The sequence below is a fragment of the Vigna radiata genome, unplaced genomic scaffold, assembly GCF_000741045.1.
Source record: "Vigna radiata var. radiata cultivar VC1973A unplaced genomic scaffold, Vradiata_ver6 scaffold_206, whole genome shotgun sequence".
Classification (NCBI taxonomy): Eukaryota; Viridiplantae; Streptophyta; class Magnoliopsida; order Fabales; family Fabaceae; genus Vigna; species Vigna radiata.
Window position 1 is genome coordinate 499835 of NW_014542858.1, and position 10368 is coordinate 510202.

At 32.6% G+C, this 10368-nt stretch overlaps 1 protein-coding gene across 1 annotated transcript; it reads left to right on the forward strand.

Moving 5' to 3' along the window:
• The first annotated feature begins 1443 nt into the window (after positions 1-1443).
• On the forward strand, positions 1444-5353 carry LOC106780790 (putative disease resistance RPP13-like protein 1). Its single transcript, XM_022777116.1, has 2 exons — positions 1444-3276; positions 3589-5353. Exons 1-2 carry the CDS (start codon positions 1656-1658, stop codon positions 5139-5141), a joined length of 3174 nt encoding a protein of 1057 aa, XP_022632837.1. The 5' UTR covers positions 1444-1655; the 3' UTR covers positions 5142-5353.
• The last annotated feature ends 5015 nt before the right edge of the window (positions 5354-10368 follow it).

The following is a 10368-nucleotide window of genomic DNA, read 5'->3' on the forward strand; positions in this document are numbered from 1 at the left end:
ATTATGGAGTAAGTTCTAGTTTCAAAATTAATGATTTGTCTCCATTTGATGTAGGTACTAATTTAGGGACAAATTCGCTTCAACGAGGGAATGATAGAGGATTGTCCCTTGATCGTATAGAAGATGAACTTGAGGAAGAACCTTTGCAATTCAAAGAACCTATGACAATGTCAAGGAGCAAACAATTAGAAGAATAAATCTCCTTTAGACTCATGATGCTCCATGACGATTGAAATTCAAGGGACATCAAGATCATGGCTTGGAGCATAATTATATAATAATTTATGCAATTAAAAATATTTGCAATTTTGTTTTAATTAATAAATAATTTGTTTTTGTTTATTTATTTTTCTCAATTTTTGAATTATTTTTGGGTTCAATGTCTTTGGGCTTTCTTTTGTGGTTTCTTAGGTGTCTTAAACATTTGTGCCTATATATAGGAGTATAAAATACATACGTAGATAGTTTTGAGTCATAATATATGCATTTGTATTTTTTAGAGAGGATTATCTGGTTATTGGATTAAAACTCTGATTCTTATCAAAGATTAACATCTTTGTGGTAAATCTTCACTTGACTTATCAATCTGCTAGATTGTCGTGTCTCGATCTCTATCTTGTTCTACATTCTTCTTTAATCTATTTTTGTTGTATTCCTTAAAAATTCAAATTCAGAAAAGATTGTACTCTTTCCTAAACATGATTGTATCATTTATTAGTTTAGTTTTAATAATTTTTGTTTTGATAACTCTAGTTTTAGTCTTAGTTTTTATTAGTTCATACTTTTAATCTTAAAACTATGTTGGAAACATTCAATACAAAAATTTATGCTAGATGTTTTTTGTTTTCTAGGTTAGGAAAATTGTAAAACAAATAAATTATTTAAAAGAATGCTACAATTACGTTTATTAATACACTAAAAGACATCATTTGACGTCGGTTTATATCATAAAGATGGTTCTCAATGGTGACTTATTTCCGATCAGTGCCAAAGCTTCGCAAAAGTTTGCGCTCAATGCTTTTAGACGTCAATTTCTCTTCTATTCGTTGTGAATGGATTTTGGTTTCACCCAGGATCGATGTTCTTTAACGTCGGCTGTCCATTCTGAAGTCAAACAAGAATGTTGGAGTTTAGACTAACATCAAATATAAAAAATAACATGTCAAAACTCGTTTTTATATTAGTGATTGAATTTTCAAAGTATGCTTTTGCATAGTACCTATTTTAAAAATAAATAAACAAATAAATAAATGACACTTTCACACACATAAATTTTTTATATTTATTTTACATTATTATTTTTTTAAATACAAATATGACTATTTTATCTTGTTAGGTGTGTTAAAATGAATGTAAACTGTTTTCGTCCTACCATACTCTATTAAATATGATGGAAAAAAATATTCATTGATGGAAAACAGCTGTGTAAATTTGGGTTGACGGGAAGACTTTAAATTTATAGGTTGACTATTATGATCTTCGAACAAAATGACCTTCTGCACTGCATTATTCAATGGATTGTGATTCACTCTCAATTTACTCATTTCCGTTCATCTGCATATTCCCTTTTTCTGTATCCATCTTCCATTAAATAGTTTTTCATCTAGATTATCTCAGCACTAACTCATTCCCATTCATCCACCCCATTTTCTACCATGGCTGTTCAATTGATTATCGATGCTGCTCTGTCCAAATTCTTTGAGAAGACTTTTGACAATTTATTTTCTCGTTTTGGAGACATATTTCGTGGAGACAAAAGTAAAAAGAAACAGATAAGCAACTTGAAGGGGAAGCTCCTGGCCATTGATGTTGTGGCTGATGATGCAGAGCAGAAACAGTTCACAAATCCACGTGTGAGAGATTGGCTTCTCGCAGCCAAAGATGCCGTGTATGATGCAGAGGATCTCCTGGAGGAAATAGATCATGATGCTAAAGAGGTTTGGAATCCCCTCACTTCTTTTATCAGTTTCTTTGAAAATAAATTTAAGACAAGGATGGAACAACTCATTGAAGACCTAGAAGATCTTGCTTCACAAAGCCGTGTTCTAGGTTTGAAAAAGGCTGATGATGTTGGGGTCTCAGGATGGGTCAGTAAATTACGATCAACATATTTGCCAAATGAAAGTGTTATATATGGCAGAGATGATGACAAAAAATTTGTGTTTGAGTGGCTCACATCTAACACTCACAACAACCTGTCTATACTTTCTATTGTGGGAATGCCTGGGGTGGGTAAAACCACTCTTGCCCAACATTTATTTAATGACCCAAGGATGGATAAGAATAAATTTGATGTCAAAGTTTGGGTCTGTGTTTCAGATGAATTTGATGTTTTCAAGGTATCAAGAGCAATTCTTGAGGATGTTACGGGATCACGTGATGATAGCAGAGATACAGAAATGGTTCACAAAAGATTGAAAGAAAAATTTACGAAGAAAAAATTTCTTCTTGTTTTGGATGACGTTTGGAATGAAAATCAATCTAAATGGGAAGAGGTGCAAAAGCCTCTTGTTTTCGGAGCCCAAGGGAGTAAGATTCTTGTCACTACACGTAATAAGGAAGTTGCTACTATCATGCAGTCAGAGGAACACTACCTAGAACAACTAGAGTACAAGCATAGCTGGAGATTGTTTGCTAAACATGCATTCCGAAATGATGATACTGAACCAAATCCAGAGTACAAGGACATTGACGTCAAGATTGTTAAAAAATGTAAAGGATTACCTCTTGCCTTGAAAACCATGGGTAGTCTATTATACAACAAATCATCTGTTTCAGAATGGGAAACTGTGTTTCAAAGCGAAATATGGAAATTTTCACAAGAGCGTTGTGATATTGTTCCCGCATTAGCATTGAGCTATATCCACCTTCCATCTCATTTGAAGGTCTGCTTTGCTTACTGTGCACTATTCCCTAAGGATTATGAGTTTAGAAAAGAGGATTTGATTCACTTGTGGATAACTGAAAATTTCTTACACAGTCATCAACATAGTAAGACTCCCGAAGAAGCTTGTCAACAATACTTCAATGATTTAAAATCAAGGTCCCTCTTTCAACAATCAGGTGAAAAGAAAGAAGTATTTGTCATGCATGACCTTCTAAATGATTTGGCAAAATATGTTGCTGGAGGCATATATTTCAGATGCAAAATTGATCAAACAAAAAAAATACAAGAAGTAACTCGTCATTTTTCATTTGAACTTGATTGCAACAGAGACTTTGAAGGGCTTGGAACTTTATATAAAACACAAAGGTTACGTACATTTATGCCAACAGGTAAGAGCATGGATCAACTTCCCTATCATTGGCATTGCAAAATGTCGATACCTGAATTGTTCACCATGTTTAACTTCTTGCGTGTCTTATCCCTCTCTCATTGTTCTGACCTTAAAGAGGTACCTGACTGTGTCGGCAATCTTAAATATCTTTGTTCGTTAGATCTCTCTCGTACTGCCATAAAAAAATTATGTGAAAGCATATGTTCACTCTCGTACTTACAAATACTAAAGTTGAACTATTGTAGATATTTAGAAGAGTTACCCTCAAATTTGAATTCGCTTACCACTTTGTGTCGCCTTGAATTTATAGAGACTAAAGTGATAAAGGTGCCAAATTTGAAAGAGTTGAAGAATCTTAAAGTAATGATGAGTTCCTTTAAAGTTGGCTGTAGTAGCGAGTTGGGTATTCAACGGTTAGGAGAGCTCAACAACCTTCATGAAAGCCTATCAATTGACGAGTTGGAGAAAATTGAGAAACCCCGGGATGCATCAGATGCAAATTTGAAGAATAATACACACCTTATGAAGCTAGAGTTGAAATGGAATTCAAAGAGGGAAGAGAACTCTATTGATTCAAAAAAAGAAGAGGATGTAATTGACAAGTTGCAACCTTCCAAAAACTTAAAGGAGTTATCAATCTTTAGCTATGGAGGCACACAATTTCCAGATTGGTTACTAGAAGATTCATTGTGGGAGATGGTGTCCTTAGCGTTGAAGGAATGTAAATCTTGCCAAAGTTTACCTCCACTTGGACTTTGGAAATATCTAAAGGATTTGAAGATTGCAGGACTTGACGGGATAGTGAGTATTGATGCTGATTTTTATGGGAACAACTCTTCTTCTTTTAATTCCCTTGAAAATTTAGAGATCTCTGATATGAAACAATTGGAAAAATGGGAATGTAAAGCTGTGAGAGGTGCTTTCCCAAGTCTAAAACGTCTTTCAATAAGTAATTGTCCCAAGCTGGAAGGAGATCTGCCAGAGCAACTTGTTCCTTTAAATGATCTAAAGATTTCTCAATGTGATCAAGCTTTAACTGTTACTGCTCTAAAAGTGCGATGGCCTACAATGAAACGTCTAAAAATAGACGGGGACAACTTGGAAGCATCAATGGTGAAAATTGTTTGGCACTTCACTTCTCTTGAAGTCTTAGACATTAATTCACACTCGAAGGCAAACAGTGATGAATCTGTCTCTCCGTGGACCTTTCCTCTACATTTCTTCCCAACATTAAGTACGCTTAATCTCAGAGGATTTCTTAATCTGCAGATGATCTCACAGGTTGACCGTCATAATCATCTCAAGCATCTGACAATCGAAAAGTGCCCAAAATTTGAATCATTGCCTGAAAGCATGCATACAATGCTTCCATCTCTCATGAGGCTAAGCATATATGATTGTCAAAAACTTGAGTCGTTCCCTCACGGAGGTTTGCCACCAAATCTAAATTTCGTGAAACTCCAGAATTGCTGCTCCACACTTATTGGCTCGTTGAAAGGAGCTTTGGGAGCCAATACCCTGAAAAGCTTGTGGATTGGACTCGTGGATGCAGAATGTTTTCCTGTTGAAGGTTTGCTTCCCCTCTCTCTTACTTCTCTACACATCTATCGTTTTGAAAATCTAAAAAATTTGGACTACGAGGGTCTTCGTCAACTCTCCTCTCTAGAAAAGCTGAGTCTTCGTGATTGCCCCAATCTCGAACGCTTACCGGAGAAGGGTCTTCCCGAATCAATTTTACAATTTTCAATTTCGGGTAAATGCTCTTTACTCAAACATCGTTGTCAGGAAGGAGGGGAAGACTGGGAAAAGATTGCACACATCCAAAACCTCGATGTGGGAATGACGAGTGGCTGTCAACACTGAGTTATCTACTATTCGATCAAACATTCCTCTCTTGAAATTCGTTTCCCAAAGTCCTACTATAAATTACGATGACATTGCTGGCTAGTTTTTGATATATTGTTTGGTAATTCCAAGAATTTACTTCTAAATACTCAATTGTTCTTCAATTTGGAAATGCTTAATATCAGTTAGAACATGTGATTTTAGCTATTTTGAATTGTTTCATATTGTGGACGTCACATTCTTGGTTCCTATTATTAATAGAGGTTATCCGAGGAATCTAGGAAAATATTAATAAAAAAATATATCATAAATGTTTCTTTAAAAAAAGTTATAATATATAATAGTCATTTGTGTGTCCTAAAATACGAATAACTAATATCTTTTGTTCTCTTTCTGTGTATTTGGTAACTCGGATTAATTTTCAATTCTATAATTAAACTCCGTTGCCCACCTGTTTAACTAAGACATCATAATTTGAACTTTGATTGAAAGACATTTTTAACAGAGTTTTCATTATATCTTTTCAATCTTTTCTAGCATGCTTTAAGAGAATTCACATGCAAGAGGTAGATATAACCCTGATTTATTCAATTGTAATATTGATTACATTTATGGTGGCGAGCAGAAATCTGTTTGGAGGAATGCAATATTGGTTTCTTTTTTGAATTTAGGAGTGAGATGTTCGAGAAATAATTTAAGTTGAATAACCGAGGATATTGAAAATTATATAAAATGTTAACTTTGTTTGAGAAAGTAGTTACACTAATGCGATCAGTATGAGCTATGCATAATACAAACATTGAACTTTCAATGAATACATAATGTTTGGGAATATAGGTTATTACTATATTCCCAGGTTTGAATTTTAGTCCAAGCTCTAAGGAGTATACTCATGGAGTTGTCATACATTTCGATCACGTAATCTAAGTTCCTTTCATTGTAACACTGGTACTGGTGGATGATGGTATTTCTTTTGCAGTTGAGGAATTTGAGATATTTATAAACAACAAAGAGTATAAAAATGTAAGAAACCTTTTATTGTTTCTTGCACAATTGAATTTTGGCTGTTATTTTTCTTACAAATTTTGGTCTAAAGTAGTGTGTATTGTATTTTATTGACAATTATAATTTCATCTCCTTGTCACGTTTTTAATCACGTTTTTAATGGAAAACATTTCTGAATGTGTCATTTTTCTGTAAACAATATAATTCTAAATTTTGTTTGGTTTTGTGTTGTCGTTTTCTCTCTGTAAATGATAAATTTTTTATTTCTAATTTAGTACTCTTTTTAAGGTGAAGACGTAAAATGATAGATAATTAGTGTAATATTTCTTTTACCCTTTGCTTATTATGTATTTCTCTTAATTTAAAAATAAAACATTATCATTTTTTATCGATTTACAACTACATGACATTAACTATATGGCATTATGCTTTTCATTATGTCCTTTTTTTCATTATCAATTTATAACTATATGGCATTAACTTTTCATTATTGTTGACAAGGTTTGGTTTAATAATATTGTGTAATCCGTGTATTCAATCTCATCTAGCGAGATTATGTTGTTGGCAAAGATTAAGCCACTATTCGTGTATCTCTACCGATTGTTACCTTATCACTAATCATTTTGTTACATCGATCATTAGTAATCACGTCATATCTAATAAGCTCTAAAATGAAAAGTTGTGGTATCCTTTTGTTAGGAGACATGCTCAAAAATTAGCAAAATTTACAATTTCTGACTATCTAGACTAATTCATTTATTAAAGGTTGTTATAAAAAAAATTAATCACTTTTCAAGAGTCACTAAGAGATTAATTTATATATATATATATATATATATATATATATTACTTTTATTTTTCTGAGAGTAGGGTTTTTCTTGGGGAGATCAAAAGTTGAAAATTCAAAAAAAAAAATCCCATGATGAAGCATAAACTTTAACATCATGAGGAGAAGTTTTTGTAAGTGATCCTAATTTTTATTTTTGTTACTTATAATAATAATAATAATCTTTGTAAAACTTAACATAAAACACTGTTTCTTAAAAAAGTGGCACGCATTTAGAAGCGATTTGGTTCTGATATTTATTTAGTATGATCAAACACATACTTGTTTTTTTGTCAAGTATATTTTTTTACTTTATCAATACTCTACATTTTATGTAGGTCATTATTCTATTAACTATTGATCCTTCTAGAATTTGATTTTGTTTCAAAACTTTGGAAAATATGCACTATGTCTCATTTTAGAACAGAATATGTATAGACTTTGTAAAGTACCATGAACATGTATGGAAAGATTACAGTACATTATGCAGTTTTGACAGAGAGAACTCAAAGAGGAAATTATCATATATCTTTATTTTCATAATTTATTTGTAGTAAAAATTTAATTCACTAACTTTATATTATTTTTCTTTTTTGCAGTATTTATCTAGTTGCGGATGTCAACAATATCGTGACAATCAAATCATTGAAGTTAGGGAAGATTGGGGTTTGCATGTAATTATTATATGCTTATAGGTTATGTTATGGTGATCTACATGTTTATGGTTGTATATATTATCTTATAAAACAATGTTATGTCATGACACGAACAGGATGACTTAAGGATTATATTTGAAATATTATTGTATCAATAGTTTTTATTCAAATTAATGAATATTTTTTTTTGAAACCTTTGTTTTTGTCATATTTTTCTTAATATTTAATATTTTTTTTGTATATAATAGAACCAATAGATAGTATTGGTTTGTACATAATAAAACCAATATTTTATATTTTCTTTTGATTCTTTTTTTATTTTTTGAAATGCTTTATTGAATTTTTTTTTTAAATTTAGACCAATAGATAACACTTATTTAAACAAGCAATATCTATTGTCAGACAACAATAGATAGCACTTTTTTTAAACAGACGCTATATATTGTCATACAATAATAGATAGTGCTTTTTTTAAAAGCGTTATCTATTAATAGATAGTGCTGTCATAGATAGCGCTTAAAAAGCGCTATTTATGATAAAAAAATATTATTTTTTGAAATGCTTTATTGAATTTTTTTTTTTTAAATTTAGACCAATAGATAACACTTATTTAAACAAGCATTATCTATTGTCAGACAACAATAGATAGCGCTTTTTTTAAACAAACGCTATATATTGTCAGACAATAATAGATAGCGCTTTTTTTAAAAGCGCTATCTATTAATAGATAGCGCTGTCATAGATAGCGCTATCTATGATAAAAAAAAAAAAAACGCTATCTATGCACTTCTTTTTAGTATTGGAATTTGATGTCAAAGTCTGGGTTTGTGTTTTCGTTGAATTTGATATTTTCAAGGTATCAAGAAAAATTCTTGAGGATGTTACTGGATCACCTGATCAAAGTACAAATACGGATATGGTTCACAAAGGATTGAAAGAAAATCTGATGTGGAAAAATTTCTTTGTTTTGGATGATGTTTGGAACGAAAACCTATCTAATTGGGAAGAAGTGCGAAAGCCCCTTCTTTTTAGAGGCCAAGGGAGTAGGATTCTTGTGACTACACGTAGTAAGGAAGTTGCTTCTACCATGCTGTCAAAAGTACACTTTCTAGAGCAATTGCAGGAAGATGATAGTTGGGAGTTGGTTGCTAAACATGCATTTCCAAATTCAGAGTGCAGAGAGATTGACAAGAAGATTGCTAAAAAATGTAAAGGACTACCTCTTGCCTTGAAAACAAAAGGAAGTCTATTATACAACAAATCATCTATTTCAGAATGGGAAACTGTGTTCCAAAATGATATATGGGAACTTCCAAAAGATCGTTGTACTATTGTTCCCGCTTTAGCATTGAGCTATATCCACCTTCCTCNCCATTTGAAGACCTGCTTTGCTTATTGTGCCTTGTTCCGCAAGGATTATGAGTTTAAGAAGGAAGATTTGACTCAGTTGTGGATGACTGAAAAATTCCAACAGCAGCATACTCGGGAAGAAACTTGTCAACAATAGTTCAATGAACTACTATCGAGGTCCTTCTTGCAACGATTAGGTGGTGATAAGGAAGAACTATTTGTCATGCATGACCTTCTAAATGATTTGGCAAAATACGTCGTTGGAGACATATATTTCATGTGCGAACATGGTCAAACAAATAATATACAAAAAGTAATTCGGCATTTTTTATTTGAACTTCGTAACTTTGGACGCTTTTATGAATTTGGAACTTTATATAAAACGAAAAAGTTCCGTACATTTCTCCCAACATCAGATACGGAAGTGTGTGGGTTTTATTGGTTTTGCAATTAGTCGATACATGAATTGTTCACCAAGTTCAAGCTCTTGTGTATCTTATCGCTCTCTCATTGTTCTAACCTTAGAGAGTTACCTGACTCTGTCGGCAATCTTGAGCATCTTCGTTCGTTAGACCTCTCTTCGACTAACATACAAAAACTATCTGAAAAGATATGTTCACTTTCCTACTTGCAAATACTGAAGTTGAACCAGTGTATGCATTTGGAAGAGTTGCCCTCAAATTTGGATTTACTCACCACTTTGTGTCGCCTTGAATTTACATGGACTAAAGTGAGAAAAGTGCCACCTAGGAAAAACTAAAGAATCTTAAAATAATGATGGATGTCTTTGAGGTTGATCATAGCATGGAGTCGGGTATTCANTGGCTAGGAAAGCTCAACATCCTTTATGAAGGCCTGACAATTTGGGGACTACAGGACATTGAGAATCCACAGAATGCATCACAAGCTGATTTGAAGAATAAAACACACCTTGCAAGCATACATACATACATACATACATACATACATACATACATACATTCATGCAAACATACATACATACGTACATACATACATGCCTACGTACATACATACATACGTACATACCTACACACATACATACATACCTACACATACATACATACCTACGTACATACATACGTACGTTATCTATTAATAGATAGCGCTAAAGCACTATCTGTGATAAAAATAACGCTATCTATGCACATTTTTGTAGTAGTGAAATTTAATGTCAAGGGTTTGTGTTTCCGATGAATTTGATGTTTTAAAGGTATCAAGAAAAATTCTTAAGCATGTTACTGGATCACCTGATCAAAGAACAAATATGGATATGGTTCATAGAAGATTGAAAGAAAATTTGACGGGAAAAAAAATTTATTCTTGTGTTAGATGATGTTTGGAACGAAAACCTATCTAATTGGGAAAAAGTGCGGAAGCCTATTCTTTT